This window comes from Paramisgurnus dabryanus, chromosome 1 (assembly GCF_030506205.2).
Source record: "Paramisgurnus dabryanus chromosome 1, PD_genome_1.1, whole genome shotgun sequence".
NCBI classification, from domain to species: Eukaryota; Metazoa; Chordata; class Actinopteri; order Cypriniformes; family Cobitidae; genus Paramisgurnus; species Paramisgurnus dabryanus.
Window position 1 is genome coordinate 20476734 of NC_133337.1, and position 17532 is coordinate 20494265.

At 37.2% G+C, this 17532-nt stretch overlaps 1 protein-coding gene across 1 annotated transcript in view; it reads right to left on the reverse strand.

Moving 5' to 3' along the window:
* Nucleotides 1-17532, reverse strand: part of LOC135749885 (thyrotropin-releasing hormone-degrading ectoenzyme-like) — a 117399-nt gene that overhangs the window by 40078 nt on the left and 59789 nt on the right. Inside the window, exons 5-7 of the mRNA XM_065268569.2 lie at nt 17241-17354; nt 13339-13476; nt 12393-12458 (exon numbers count right to left, since the gene is read on the reverse strand). Coding sequence (XP_065124641.1) covers nt 12393-12458; nt 13339-13476; nt 17241-17354 — 318 coding nt within the window. The remainder of the gene's footprint in view (nt 1-12392; nt 12459-13338; nt 13477-17240; nt 17355-17532) is intronic.

A 17532-nucleotide genomic window follows, 5' to 3' on the forward strand; every position in this document is an offset into this window, starting at 1 on the left:
GTATTAGTTCAGTTTAGCCACTAGCCAGACCATTAAACAAACAGAGACCAAAAGTTATGTTCTGCCTAGACGCGTAAACGCAACAACGCGCATTGGTGATTCTCGCGAAATGAGATTTATGAGGTGTCATGAAACATTTTTAATAAAAGAAAGTAAATGCAAAGTAAGATTATCAAAATAAGAAGCATACAGTTACAAACATCTTTTACATTTACATTTTACATTTAGTCATTTAGCAGACGCTTTTGTCCAAAGCGACTTACAAGTGAGGTAAACAAGAGAAGCAATTATGGCAACATAAGAACAGCAATACATAAGTGCACTGGAAATAGTCTCATCAAGTCCAACACAAAATACATAGCCAAGGGTATGTTAGTATTTTTATTTATTTTTTTTATATAAAGAGGAAGGTAAATAGAGAAAGAGATAAAGAGAAGGGTAACTAAAGAAAGATAGTAAATCTGTAATTAGGAAGTTAGGTAATGGTGGAAGAGATGGGTTTTTAGCCGAGTCTTAAAGACAGCTACAGTGTCAGCTGATCGTGTCACGACCGGCAGATCATTCCACAGTTGTGGGACAGTTCCTGAGAAGGTACGCGTTAGTGTTTTCTTCCCTTTTTGAGATGGTACCACAAGCCGTCGCTCGGTGGCAGAGCGCAGTGATCGAGAGGGTACATAAGGCTCTATAAGCAAGCGAAGGTAAGGGGGTGCTGACCCAGTGGTGGTTTTAAAGGCCAGGAGCAGAGCCTTAAATTTAATGCGGGCTGCTATAGGAAGCCAGTGTAACTTGACAAAGAGAGGAGTGACGTGCGCCCTCTTTGGCTCATTGAAGACCACTCTTGCCACTGCGTTCTGAATCATCTGTAGGGGTTTGGTCGTGCAGGCTGGAAGTCCTGCCAGTAGCGCATTGCAGTAGTCCAGCCTGGACAGTACAAGAGCTTGGACCAGGACCTGTGTAGCATGCTCATCTAGGAAAGGTCTAATTTTCCTAATATTGTAGAGGATGAATCTACAAGAGCGAGCGGTGCTGGCAACATGCTCCGTGAAGCTAAGCCGATCATCAATGACCACTCCCAGGTTTTTGGCCGTCTTGGAAGGCTTGATGGTCGAGGAACCTAGCTGAATGGAAAAGTTGTGCTGAATCTTTGGTTCAGATGATATGACAAGCAGTTCTGTCTTCGCAAGGTTAAGCTGGAGATGGTGATCCTTCATCCAGAGTGAGATGTCCCTCAGGCATGCCGAGATGCGGGCAGAAACCGTAGGATCATCAGGGTGGAACGACAAGTGGAGTTGAGTGTCGTCTGCATAGCAGTGGTAGGAAAAGCCATGTTTCCGAATGACAGAGCCCAGGGATGTCATGTATATCAAAATCAGCAGCGGTCCAAGCACAGAGCCTTGAGGGACCCCGGTATCAAGACGTTGGGGTTCGGAGACGTCACCTCTCCAGGATACCCGAAATGACCTATCTGAGAGGTACGACTTGAACCATAGAAGCGCTGTGTCAGTGACACCCATAGACATGAGAGTCGACAGGAGGATGGGGTGATTGACCGTGTCAAAAGCTGCAGATAGATCCAGTAAGATCAGCACAGAATCATGTACTATTTTGCACATGATTTTAAACCAGATTTGTTGTTTTTACACATTTAAGGGGAACATTTACATTACCGCAACCGTTCCATGACTGGATTTGGGTTCTTTGACATGGAAATATTTATAATAAAAAAAAAGTAAAAGGTTCAGTGCATGTTATACTATAAACACTTACAGTAAAGAAACATTTGGTGATCATTGGTAAATGTAGAGACAATAATAAGGAATATAAATGTGTCCAAGACCAATTTTCTCATCCTCCGCAACAATTTTCAATCATTGTTTAAGCCCTCAAGGAACTAACATTTAAAAAAAAAATTGTTGGTAGGGACATAATTGACTGTGACACTCAAGATGGCTACCAGGTAAGCAGTTCTTAATTTTTCTATCCAGATAAAATGGTAATTTTGTTTGTCATAGTACCTAGACAACTTTTTAGTTCTCATTACCGAAACATGACTTTGTAAATGCATATATTTTAATGTTATATCATGTTGCGGTAATGATCATTTTTAATAATGATAACCTAAAAAAATTTAAAAAATTCTAAAGAAAACATTTTTAAATTCTCTAAAATTAATGGTTATTGAAAGTTCAGACCTTAATCTTATATGTGCAAAAAAATGGCTTCAAGGGCTTTTAAAAAATTCTGATGCTGGACTCCTTCTAAATCTGGATTTTGTGAGAATCACCCAAATGCGTTCAATGAAACCGTCTATACAATGATGTTAACATGCTGTTCCTAGGTAGTGACCACCAGGCAATACACCGCTAAACCAATTATGGCATTAGCATGGTACAATCATGTTTTTACTAGTGAGTTTTGCAAGAAAGCAAACACTTGAGCAAGGGGCATAATAAATTATAAAGCTAAGCTGGATCATATTTAATGTAGTCTAACAAAATGTCTCTGCATCAAATATCATTGATATATATCATGGCCGACAGGTTGCGACTAATGTGCCTTGAGCAAGGCACCTTAAACCTATTGTTTCATGTGATAGGTGCCCGCTGCTCCTGTGTGTGTTCACTACTCACTGAGATGGGTTAAATGCAGAGTATGGGTTATCATTCATTGGCAAATACGTCACTTTCCTTATCAGTGTCTCTGTTTTGCCCTGCAGTCTCATTGATACAGGTGGCAGTGACATGAATAAAGAGTCTGATCCTTGAGTCCACATTTACAATTCATCCGATAAGAAAATCTGTAGGGGAAGTCTTTTCCCTTCAGTATGAGATTCCTTGATAACACTCGAGTGACCGTGAAAGATAAACCCGTCAACTGTAATCCGCTCCCTGTTGCTGGAGTCATGAGCTCCTGCTGTACAAATACAACACGGACCACAGTGATTCTGCAAACTACAGAGTCTGAAAGCATCAGACAGTCCAGCTGTCTGCTTACTGTACCGCTTACATTTGAGTCTGGATCATAACCATGTTTACATTGTCATCACTGGAGACTTAAACTGCATGTACACAGCCAGCGACTATTGTAGCGACGACAGATCGACACAAAAACTTTGTGCACGCACAGTTTATCTTAAAGGTGCTGTGTGTGTAGATTTTAGGGGTGAGATTGTGAATTGCAACAAACAACTCAGTCCGCAGCTCACCCCTACATTTTGAAATGCGTAGAGAAGCTATAGTAGCTGCCACAGGACAAACATGTCATAGTCTGAGACAATGTAGTGTCAAAACACGCTTTGTAGAGCAGTTTTTCCAACATTGTGGTACACAATAGCGACTTCCATGTAAGGGGACCTGCATGAAGATAAAAAATGGCTCATTCTAAAACATAACAGTTCATTATGTAAGGTCTTTATACACCACTGAAAATATAGTCATGTACTGTATAATATATTGCATTTCTGTCAAGAGATCCTCTTCCAAAATGTTATACAGGACACCTTTAAGGCCAAATGATCGTGTGGATAAATCCTGCCTCTGATTGGCCCGTCACAGTGTGTCATCATTATTTTGACACAGATGTCTTTTGCTCTCTGCCACAGCAAGAGGGAAAGAGTAAAAATAAATCAATCTTGTACTAAAGACCGCAAGGTAATATGAACATACAGTCAGGGGCGTTGGAGCGGAGCTAATAATAGACATTAATTACAGAAGCCATGCTGAGTGGGGGATGTCCCAGGAATTTATCTGAAAAATTACCACAATGTCATATCATGTTAATAAACGTTCATCCACAGACTTGAACAACCTAAAATATTTTAGTTTGCTATTGAGTCAAGTATAGCTTGTGCTCCCTCGTCTCTAGTGAGATTTAAAAACGTGATTAGAAAAGTGACACTGTTCTAATCAAACTGAAAATCCAGCTACTTTTCAAATAATTAGGGGTGCACTGATATATCGGCCAATGATGCTTGCTATGCTTCTCAATGAATTACAGTGACATGACGCTACATCCAAAAGCCAGAGGGCGCTCTCGTGCAGAAACTATGCAGCTATGACACGCAGCTCCAGGAAATGGCTTAAGGATGTATTTATTTAGCTGTTCTTCAAACCTTTTCAGGTATTTTTGTGATAATAAAGAAGAATATGCATAATGATAATGTTTGACGAGTGCTGCTTTTTCAAATGCATGTTATAAACCACTCAAACTAACAGTGATTTCAGATCGATAAGGACTTACTGACCAAAAGCCGTAGTACATGAAATAGCTGTAAATAATATCGTCTGTGCGATTCAGAAAAGTTATCGGCATCGTAATATTAGTGAATATCAGCATTTATCGGTTCACCCCTACAAATAATGGGAATTTTTTAAATGAGAAGCAGAAAAGTGTTACATAGAGCCAGGGACAGCACAAGTTTTGCCCAACTTTCCTACAGTGTATGTCACTTTTATTGTCTCCTTCAAATGTGGCCTTGAAAATGCATATTTCCCCCCGAGACACGAAGGACAGAATGAATGGATCCCTTACAGCCTTGCCTAACCCGAGATTCACTGCGAACCGGTGACGACTGATATTACTATAACAATTTAAAACCTTAGTACCTTAGTATCCAAGTAGGGGATAGCGGATGCAAAAGTACAATTTTTCAGAAAACGTAATTTAAAAGATAACATTTTAGACAAAGATATATTTTTGCTGTGGTCAATAACTTAGTAGTGTGTGTTATCACTATCAGGTAGTACTTTGTACATATATAGAACGACTTCAGTATAATTTATAATTTCACTTTCAACATAAGTAACGCATTGTTACTTTTGACTTCGTCGATTTTTTTGTGTTACTCTTGTTTTTATTAAATATATATGACTATGATTGTATGATTGTACCTGGATACATATGTTGTCCTTTAACTTTGCAAAACATTTACATTTTCATTTTAAATTTCCGTTTCATAAAATATTCATAAAAAATAGTTATATGTTTAAACAATATAAAAAATAAAAATAATGCAACAGTATTAGCAGCAGGATAAAAGTAACAAGTGTTACTTTTATCCCTACATGAACTCCTGACATTTAAACCTGATTTATTTTAATACTATTAAACTCTGAGAAGGCAAACTTGTGTTACATCACTAAATAACCTATAGATTGAGTGGTACTGTAACACATGAAATGAGAAACACAACATGTATTTAGACAAAAATACTTCTTCAGTAATTTACTTTTCATGCTTGACTAAAGCTTTCCGGACCTACCCATTGGAAACGATAACAAAATAGCTTCGTCAAGGGTTGTGTGTTGAACATGCAGTAATAGTTTGGAATACAAATGTAGTCAAGGGGTTGAGAAAATTGCTTTGTTACCTGTGTCCCTCATTACTTTTGCCCCATTTCTCCCCTACTCAAAAGGGATGCAAGTTTGCAAGTCTACGGTCGTTTCACTTTTGTAAAATCATTGTGGCGTTTAACGAATTCTGCCAGTATTTCTGAAGTGCCTGAGGCTGGCATTAAGTGGATTTAAAGCTAAAGTATTTGATAAATGTATAATACTTGCAGAAAGCTTTCGGTTAATATTATCATCTTATTTTTGATGGAGGTTGTGTTTAGCGGCTTTTGCTTCTGAGCTTTTTTATATGTATAAGGATGGTTGTTTAATATAATGCTGTGTAGTTTAAACTACGGCAATGCATCACATTCTTGATCTGGTGACGCGATTGAAAGCTACCGTTGGTGACGGGAAGTAGGACAGCTATGAGACAAAGTTGAGAACAGTTAAACTTTATGCAAATGATGAGCGACTTTCGGGAGCACCAACCAATGAGAATGAAGCAGTGGAGTTCACGTCTTTAGTCATTTACTGAGAGGACAGTTACTTATTTGTTTATAGGACAACCAAAATTAGAAATGCCTCCTAATGACTTCATTGAACGAGACTAGCATGCACAGTTAGTCTTAAAGGTGCTGTGTTTATTAATACCTTTCGTAATGCACAGAGAAGCTACGGTACTGTAGCGGCCACAGGACAAAAACATGTCATCGTCTGAGACAGATCTCTCTTTGCTTTTTTGTTTTTTAATTCAGAAACATCTGACTATGTCAGGACTGATGGGTGTGAACAGCTGGTGACACAACTAGGAAATCTCCATAGACTAGACTGTCTCATTTTGTTTTGACCTTCGAAGGCCACGACTTTAAAGGATCAAGCCTCAGAATTGGGTGCAGCTGTTGTTTTATTAGCTTGTCGCAATGGATCATGGGATTGATTTTGGCCATGAGAAGGTGCACAATGTTGCTGTCTACCTGAAAACACCCTCTCCTATACTGTAAAAAGTAAAAGTTGGATCAACTTAAAAAAAAACTTTAAATGGTAACACCAAAACATGATTTTAATTTTAATTTGAAAATCTTTACATATTTTGTGTGTTACCAATTAAAGTCATTTTTAAAGTTGATCCAACTTTTACTTTTTAAAGAGTACCTATTTCATTGCTAAAAAAAGTTTTTTGGGGTGTGTATTTGGTATAATGCAATGTGTTCATGTGGTTTATGGTTAAAAAAAACACATTATTTTCCACATACAGTACATTTTTGTAGCTCCAGATTTCCCTTTCTTCCTGAAACGCATGGCTTTTGTACACAACTGTCCCTGATTGGCCAGCTTATCTGTACGTTGTGATTTGTCTGAATACCTCTGATGTCAGATGGAAACGTGACACTCCTTGCCATGTTTGAAAGATTCGGCTGCTAACAGGAGTTAACTTACAGGCTATGAGTCCAAAGCAGGAGGAATTATGATAATGATGGTCTTCTGTAAGGGGTTGTGTACACCAAAACTTTTAAACGCAGCTGAAAACGCCTTGAGGACGCCGAATGCCAGCTGTTTTTCAGCTGAGTGCCAGCTTTCTTCAGCTGAGCGCTTTGGTAGCTGTGATACTTCAGCTGCGAGCCAGTTGGTTGCTGTGGTAATGTCCCGCCCCTCCTCCACTGTGATTGGGCGGCCGTGTGAGAACTGACATTTACGAGCGGAGCTTTTCTCCCAAAGTTGAATCTCTTTCAACTCTCGACGCTCAGCACCGAGCGCGAAAAAAAACGCCGAGCGCCGGTTTTCAGCGCGGAAAAAACCCGCTAGCTGCTGGCTTATTTGAAAAACGCCGAGCTTCCATTGGAAACAATTGAAAACATGCGCCGGCCGCGGGCGTAAAAGTTTTGGTGTACACAACCCCTAAGTCACCCATCCCATAAAGTGAACTGTTGCCTACAGTCAATGTGTTTGTTGTAGTCCAAGAAAAGATTTAAATTGGAGATGATAACTCACAACATCGTTTAATTTGGGGTTTGTACCTTTTGCATATCGTTAACATGTACTACTACACACTTACACACCAAAGCACATGTAAAATCGTGAATCAGATAATTGGGGCTCTTTAAAGTGTAAAATAGCTTTTAAAAGCTCACTAGGTTTTAAAACAATTGCTCAAGATTTAATTTTGTAACACATTACATAAAAATGTTATGTATGTCAAAAAAATTATTCATTGGATTAACTCAATAAAATTGTGGGCAGGATTTCCATCCAATATGAATGTGTACCCATAACTCATACAAACTGCTTTACACAATAAAAATATATTGAGTTAGTCCAACTCAATTTAAAGTAAATGGCAATACTCAATGAATTGCCTCAACTCAATTGAGTGTAGTCTGAATAACTTGATTTAGAGTAGTTTGAATAACTCAATGTAGTGTAGTCTGAATAACTAAATTCTGTTATTTTATATAAAACGTTTTTATATCATACTAATTAGCATAAGCACATGTTAGCATGCTAATAATAATAACATATGATACTTTGGATGAGCATGTGAGAAGAGACTGATCTCCAACCAGGCATTAACACCGTTAGTGCTCATTGAGAGAAATATGTCACATCCACAACCTAACCACAAGTGCCACTCTTCTGCACGATGGTAACCAAACAATTTGAAAAGATATTACACAAACGCTTCTAAATCAATAAGATAAACCAACATTAAACACTATTAAATCTTTCTCTTTACCTAAAAATGCATTACATATCACTTAATTAAAAAAATACTCTCCAAAAGCAGTTGCATGCAAAGCATGCTGGGAAATTCTTTTTCCAGAACCCAGACTCAAACTAATTGTGTTAACACAATTAAAAAAATCAATAAATTATAGTACATATTCATTTTGTGTTAGACTAATTAAATATATATACTTATTGCTCTTAATGAGGTATTTTAAATTAATTGAGCACAATTTTAATGTGTCATTTCTAAGAAGGGCTTGAATCATTTTTTTTTGTGTGTAATGAATTTACATCACAATTAGCTAGTTAGTCTAGTTAGTCTTCTTGTGGTATGAGCAGAAACATTAATCAATCGGCAAATCCACATTTTTATTCAGTTCAGAATGTTGTATATTCAAATTGCTTTTACCAAAAGATTGAACATTTTCAATATGCAAGTCCCTTAGAGCAAAATGAGTTTTCTGATCTTCATCACAGCACCTAAAAGAGATCATAAATAATTCTTTATTCATTCTTCTAAATTAGTTCTCTCAAAACTGATACAAGGTGAAAATAGTGGACAATTTTCCTGCATATTAAAAAGGTGGATTGTTGGGTGAGGTGTTGTATGTATCTATTCCTATCAATCAAAGAGAGAGAGAGAGGGAGAGAGAGTGAAAGAGACAGACTCTCCATAAGAAAAAGGAAAATATAAACAGTAAGATAGAAGCAGCGATACTCAGTGATAATGATACAAAACATCTAAGCCAGAGGAAGCTACTAAGATATCAGAAGATAAGGAGGCAGATGGGAGAATTGGATATCATTCAAACTCTTCCTGTTTTTCTGTATGCTGGAAATTGAATAGAGGCATATCAAATTGTTTAATTTGCGTTCAGAAGAAATTACTGGCTCACACCGCTAGGAAATTAAGTCAGCAATTTCATATATCAAGCCAGAATTAATATTTCCTTTATCCTCATTACAAGATAGATCTGAAAGGGGGTGTAGAAGCAATGGAGCGAGTCGGCAAACAGCCTGTTTTATTACTGCAGGTTCCCCTCTAGTCAAAGGCATGTAAACCCATTCAGTCCTCATTTATGACTCCACTATTTTGCAATAAAAGGCCTCCATCTGCCTTCACCAGCCTATCCAGCATTTGCCAATAGGAGAGAGAGAGAGAGAGAGAGAGAGAGAGAGAGAGAGAGAGAGAGAGAGAGAGAGAGAGATGGTGTTAATGGTGGTCCGGGTGTCAAATACAGCGTGACTGCTGGTTAAGCATTCTAAACACAGAGCTGTCTGTCTGTTGGCTTTAATTATGCAGAGACACGGAAGAGAAGAGATGCTACACAGAGAACAAGAGAGAATGAAGTGAACCTGAACAGAGACAGCAGATGAGAAGGGACTGCTGGAACTCTGGCAGAAATGTTATGTTGTATTTCTCCTCCCAAACAGACCTTTAGAGGTTTAAGAATTGAGTAAAAATGGGATATAATTTTTTAATATAACATTTTATTCATTATTTCTTTCGGTATTTATTAACAAAGGTTTATTGTTTAAGGGACGGTTTCCCAGACAGGGTTTAGATTAACTCTTTCCTCACCAGCGTTTAAAAAAAGTTGCCAGCCAGCGCCAGCATTTTTTATGATTTTCACAAAAGTTTAATGCCTTCCAGAAAATGTTTTTCTTTAAATATATAAACAAACAATATATCAAATGAAAGAACATTTCATCATACCTTCATTAGTTCTCTTTTTATCACCTCTCAAATATGGGTAGGTTTCTTCAAAAGCAGCCAATTTTGAGCAAAAAATTTTGTGAAGCATTTTTGATAGAGATCAGATGCAGAGCAATCTTTAAAACATACATGGAGTTCTTTCTCTTTCACATGAGGCGCTACTTCCGGGTTGTATAAGTTGCAGAAGTGCGCCACCTGGTGGATACTAGCTGTATTGCGGAAAGCCGGAAATTCTCGTCATTCGCAGGGAAGCGTTTTCTCTTAATTGACGAGTTATCTTGTAATAAGGCCTTATAATATTAAGACATTTAAGTCGTTTAAAAAAATATACCTTATAAAAACAATACTGGTGTGCATCTTCAGACAAAACAATGGCACTGATATATGTTAAGATGTCAGTGCAAGATGTTTTTTAATAAATCATGAATATTAGCCTGGGACTAGGATAAGCCCTGTCCGGGAAACCAGTCCTTCCAGAATTTTTAATTTTTTTTGTGAATGTTGCAGGCAAAAATCATTGATCATGTGGCACGTTTTCTTAAAAAAAGCGATGAAATATGCGGGATATTTATGCAATATTATGCAACGAATTTGTGGGAACTTGCAAAAATTCCAGGAACAAAAACTGCAGAAACTTGCAAAAACTGCGGTCGCGTAATTATGTCACTTCATAATGTTCCCATGGCAACAGGGGACATGACTGTGCTTGTGTGAAGAGAATGCACAATTTTCAACTTTCTGCTTAGATATATGTGACTTTTTGCTACGAAAATGCTGGGATTATAAAATCATGCAAGCCCCGCATATTTTGCGTGCAGAAATCTGACATTTATACGGCGAAAGTCCAGCGTATTTGAAAAAAGGCCGGCATAAATATGCAGACTTTGGCAGACTTTGGCTGATGCGGAGTTTTGCATTGAATCATGCATAATTGCGTAATCCCGTTATTCTGGAGGGACTGGGAAACCGCCCCATAGTGTACTATAGTACATTTGTTTATGTGTTAAAACAGAACTACTAAAACAGAAAGCTGGGACAGGACATGTAGAAAGACGTGGTATAAAAAAGGCCAAAAGGTTTACAAATGGCAAATCCACGATGTACTATGACAAGTCAGTGGCAGTTGCAATTTAGGGGGAGGACCATTCACATTTTAAAACGCAAGTAATCTGTGGTTAAACTTCCCATTAAAAATATCCAAAAAATATGCACCAAATTTAATTGTCAACTTCGTAACATAACATAGTAGGATATTGTCATATACAGTACATGGCCTCAAAGCAGAAGGACAAAAATTTAAAGTCATCAAAATCTATTTCAAGAGCCCCTGTTTTCCTGTTCAGGATTTTACATTTCCTTTGGTGTGTATTTGAGTGCTAGTACGTTAACGATCTGCAAAGTTACAAATCCCAGAGTCTATCGTCTCCAAATAAAAAAAAATTATTTTCTGGACTTCGAAGAATGCAAGGATTGTGGGAATCTAATTACTTCCACTGCGAGTTGACGTTGACTCTAAGCACATTATCGTAAAGCTGCCCGCTTCTGACTCTTATGATACGTACACACCAAACGCGGGGCATCGCATTACTCGCTCTAGATTACTTGCGGGACTTAACTTTATTTAGCTCGAGTTGAATATTTTCGCATGACACAAAGCTATTCGTTTGAGGCGAGTAGCGCGTGTTTTCGCTGCAAGCGCACTGCCCATTTCACATCATTCGCTTTGCCCAATGCAAGGACGCGTCTGATCACATCTTTGCATTGACTTCGTATGTAATCTACTCTCTTAAATCGTTGAACTCGCGTCTGGTGTGAACCCACAGTTACAGTCTGTAAGTCGTTTGTTTTCATATTTAAAGATTTTGCTACTGATGATTTAAACCATGCTTAAAATGCGAGTTTATAGCAGTGTGGAGTAGCGCTTGTTGTTTGTCGTTTCTACGATAACAAATTCAGACACGGTTTTATGTTGTAGAATCCTTACCAATCTGTTACGTTCTGCTCAAGCCACACTGGCAAAGTTGATCAATCATTCTCTGGATCAGATTCAGCTCGTATGATAAGGTAGTAAAGACGATTTTACCTCCAAGTCAGTACTGAATTGTGATCTTATCTTCCAAATATGCTAAGGAGCATCACATTTCTGTCACAACGCACTGGATAGCTGTCCAATCAGAGGACACAGCTTTCTCAGAATGATGCTTTTTGTAGAAATCTTTGTGTTTCAGAAAGCTGGGACATAGAGGAGCAACAATAATGTACTGTATGTGGAAAATAATGTGGTTTTAATCATAAACCACGTAAACACGTTGCATTACACCGAGAACACCGAGTACAGCCCTGATACCTTATCACAACTAGAAGTTAAATAAAGCAAAATTTATAATTTATGTATCATAAATTATGTATTACACTGACCTATAACATCATTTATTTTACAAATTAGATTTTAGTTAAATGGTATGTTTATGTTGAATTCATACAATTGAATCCAAATTAATAAAAAACACATCAGAAAAAAACATATTTCCATTAAAATAAATGTAAACAAACTACAGCGAGTGAGTGAGCAAGAGAGAGAGAGGGAGTGAAAGAGAGAGAGACAGCAACCTTTGACTTACATTAAGTCCTCTCTGGAATACCGGTTGTCCCATGACATTAGCCAACATACGGATCAGAGCAGCTCCCTGCAGACACACAGTAAACACACATTTAATAAAACATCCCATTTATATTTGCTGTACTCTGTTCACTCTCTATCCCCTGTAAAATTTTCTGTTCACTATTGCAGTCAGTTTACAAAGACAAAAAATAGCAACAAATTTCAATAAAGAATGTAATTTTTTATATATAAAAAAAACAGGCAGTACTGGTACAAGTAATAATGTTGATTTAAAAAATAGCTCCATATTACATGCTGGGCTATTTTTTTGTGAATGGTCTGTTCCCTTATAATTTTGACAAACCCATGTGACAGCATCCAGTACCCATCAATGTCTATTCTCTTCACATCCCATTGCTCCCAATCTATGATGCTATAGATTTTGTACAGTGAAAGCAGGAAGTGTTGTGTGAGTGCTAGGTGTCAGGATCTCAACACTGTAACTGAAAGAGTTCATAACACCACAAAAGGTTGACTGACAGCTGACAGATCCATTTACAGTCAATAAGAAATTGACAGATAATGTCTGGTCTCTTAGGGATGTAAAACCTCACAATCTTTCAGTGTAATGGTTTCTTACCTCAATCCATGATTACAGGTCAGGAATTAAACAGAAAAGCATTGTTTCATTCAGAAATTTAGATAGAAGATATAAGGAAGACTAAGGGGCGAGTCACACCAAAAGCGTTTATGGCAGTTGCAGGCGCCTTTTTTGAATGATATTCTATGGGCAGGGTGCGTCAATATTTGATTGACAAGACAGCTGACTCGGTGGTTGCTTAGCAATATGAAAAGCCGCGCCACACTGCTCTTTTTTTAAAAAAGAGCCTTGCGTTTGCAAGCGTTTAAAGCGCTTTTGGTGTGACTGCAGCCTCAGTAAATAAAATAATAAGCATCGCTCTTGCCTTCTTATATGCGATCCAGTCAAACACCCTGTCGATGTCTGTGGCTTCAAACACTTCTTGAGAGATTGGATGAGAACTGGCCAAACCGTCCAATAACATCACCTCATGTAGTACATCAGTCAGAAATCTCTGATTCTCCTGTGGATGGAGAAAAAAGAGTTACATTTGCAGTTATACATCTGGATTGATTACAGTATTCATCAGTAAGTACCATCATAAACTCTTACACAATGCAGCAAAATTTGCTTCTGCTGTCCTGTTACTCATTCAAAATGGCAGTATGCCAGTTACCATATACGAGACTGAATTAAAAATGAATCAGGTGAATTATATATGAAAGCATTACACTGCGGGTCATATTCAGAACATTAGAATGGTTCCTTCGGAGAAATAATTGTGTTGACTGATCAAATTTAAAATTAAAGTTTGAACATAAGCCAAACTAAGATTTCATTATTTTATTACATCCTGGTACATTCATTAAATGTGGATAAGTAAGAGAAAGCAAGCAAACTATCAGGATTATTAACAAGTTTGGCTTTAATTCTTGACATTCTTTATTACACCTTTATTCTCAGAGGCATTTTGAATAATTCTTGTTCATTAAAGCTTTTGGCAGCTTGATTAAAATCCTATTTAAGACATTAATCCAACACGGCAGGATATTTATGATATCAAGGGATTCAGGCTCAAATAAACAACATACTAAAATTAATCCTGAAATAAATTATTAAAAAATCATACTGAAACATTAAATAATTTGTAAGATTGTTTGTCAGTACAATAAATAAATTTCTAATTTATTAGCTAATCTCCAAATATACAGACCAAATGAAACTACAACCCATTATGCAGTTCAAACTAATCCAGTTTCTGAAATGACTCTTTCTGCTTCACTGATGCCTCATGACCAAATTGTATAAAATATGATCCTATTTTATTCTAAAATATTATTATAAAGTTACCGGGTTGTTCTTTTTCAAAAAAAAAATTTGGTAGATAGAAGCACTGGGGACCCAATTATTGCACTTAAACATGAAAAAAGTCTGATTTTCATGATGTCCCCTTTAATATCGTAACCAGCAAGACAAGGTCAACTCACTTCACCAGCTAAGCTATGATGATGATCAACATGGCTATGCTAATGAACAGCATGACAAAAATATATATCTGTGTAAAGATCATACAAAAATGGTATAATGATAATCAAAGTAATTTAGTATTTAGACTGCCATTAGCATTAGCCTAGCACACATTGTCTGTAGTGTACACTTAATGTCTAAGTCACATCGATCCAGAGTCATGACCACCCGCCCAAAATAATCTGCATGCTAGCTCATGTACCGTAATTGTTGACTCATATGAGCAGAAGCTACAAATATAATTAAATTAGCCCATTTCCTAATGCATGGGACCATCAGTGACAACACAAATTGAAGAACTGGGTTGCAGTTTGTTATGCTGTTAACCTACATAATTATTTGCGATGTAATTATTCAATTTTATCAGTAGAGCTTAAGTGTATCATCCTTCAAAACAGCTGCATTATGGACCACTCAGGCAGAATAGCATTATGCTAATCGCAAGCACTATTACACTTAAACAAAAGCAGCTACTGCTTGTCCTTGAATCATTTCAAACAGAACTGAATGTGTATTTTTTGTGAAATAAGTGATTTAAGTGATAAGTTGACAAAAAAGCCTACTAAAAGACTGCACTCATCTGTGTTGTTGAAACCTACAACAAGCAAGAGCCAACTCACATCATATGTCCTCATTCTATTCAATTTCTTTGCTCATTTTGACACAGTTAATCACCAAATACTACTTGTCCAGCATCTCCAACCTGGGCTATACTGAACCTGAACTCTCCTGGTTCATACAGGAAGATCTTTCAAGGTTTTTTATTGACCAATTTCAAAACACTTACCAAATTGTACCATCTACACATTTATAACAATAACAAACAGGAATTAAAACTTGAACTTAAATCTTTTTCAATTACATGAAATAATGGAAAAAAAGAAAAAAGATCTTGAATGCGACTTCTCTTATCTTATTTGACAATAAATATTTGTGGGAAAATAACCAAACCATCTTCCAATTATTATCATATAGCATCATCATCTTTTAGGTTTTCTGGAGAGGAGAGGCATCCATCTCACATCAACTGACATGTGGGGTGCCTCAAGGATCAGTTCTCGGTCCCCTCTACTTTTCTATATGCATCTAAACACTGAGGAACATATTTTCTACCATTGCTATGCAGATGATACACAACTCAGCCACATGACCCCATCATCTCTGCTTGCCTGCTAGACATCTTAGTCTATATGAAGGAATCTCACACCTTTAGATCAAGTAACCCTAGTCAACCCATAAATCATACAAAAGCTTGTACCTTCAACTAAGTCTATTAGGAACCTGGAAGTGGCATTGATGACCATCTACACTTTACAACACACATTGCAACACTGGCTCAGTCATGCAGGTATGCACTTTACACTATCTGAAAAATGAGACCAGTCAGATTATGCCACAAAGCTTTAGCCAGTGCAAACAAGCCTCTCCAAATGATCCAAAATGAAACACAAATCTGGTTTTTAATCAAACAAAGACTGCTCAGATCACACCCCTCCTAATTTTACTCAACTGCATACCGTCAGCCGCCCGCATCAAATTTAATGCACACTGACACTGGGCTTCACAAGAGTCATTGGAATCGCAAGCTCTTACTATAATTCAGTCCTACAGGTTTATGTTTTCATCCAAGCATCTATGGTCGGTTAATAATGCCAGATTTTTTCCCCAAACAAGACACCAAATCACGCTCAAAAATATTTACCCATTGTCAGCCTCCCTGTTTACATTTACACATACACACCTCTTGTGTATCACCTCACAAATTATGATGTTGAAAATACAGGGTACACGTGCACCAGTAAATAATATCATAATTTTGGGCCATTACACAACCATTAGAAGCAATCACTGAACTTATGACCACTGCAAAATTGCTGTACATTGTGAATTGAAGGCTTGCTGTATCTTTCTCCAACCATGAACCCATCCGGTTTGTGGCATTTTTTAGATGTTAAGACTTTGATTTTTTTTATCCTACACAAAAATCGCATGGTAAATCGTTTTGGCAATACTGTCATCTGCATCTACATCTTTGGGACTCATAAGAGAATGAGAATGTTTCAATTCTATATTGAGGATGTAACTTTATGTCACTGCCAATGCAGTTTTTCTGTGCCTACCATATGCTGTCATTACTTTTTGTTCTATTAAATCATTTATGCAAATTTTGTGACTCACACAGAAAAGAGTACATCAGCATGTTCAAAAATAGTCAGAATGCTTAGATATACGTGAAGCAATGTAATATTACTGATGGAGCTCTCTTTTCTTCTGACAGTAATTGACTGATTGAACATCTGGAGACTACATATAAAAACATTGGTTTCATAAAAACAGTAAAATATGATGCCATATGTACAGCTTCCATTCATCATCCTAATTCTCTACTGACAAAATTATCAAGTGTGAGCTTTTCTCTAACATGCTTTGAAGGCATGCTGGTCATTCTGAGTAACACTGACCCACCAGCCGTCTACTGTTTGCATTCTTTACTTTTATTTTGTAGATTTCTAGTCGAAAATATCTGGCCTATCTGATATCACTTCTTGGTCTCTTGTTAAAAACTGCACATCTGTTTCCCGGACAGAGTTTAGGTTGCCATGACCTGGCCTTAATTATATTAGGACATTTAAGTAGTTTTTGCAAACAACAATATTGGTGTGAACGAATGAAACAACCGTATGCCTACTTTTTTGTCATACACTCATTAAAAAGTCCCATTGTAAGGACTTTCCTCTAGAAAAGTGAAAGAAATCTTACCATGTTCCACTTTGGAAAGAGGAAATCAGTCCCAATGTACTCAAAGAAATGAGCAAATCCCTCCTTAAGCCAAACATCCTCCCACCAAACTGGTGTGACCAGATCTCCAAACCACTAGACAAGAAAACACATAAACAGTCAATCAGAAAAAGATAACAAGTCATTATTATAGCGATAACAATAATGTCGACTGGCACAACATTCTGACAAACGGAATATTTTGTACATAAAATGAAATACACTACAGGGTAAAACAGTATGAGGGGCCGATCACACCAAATGCATTTAAAAC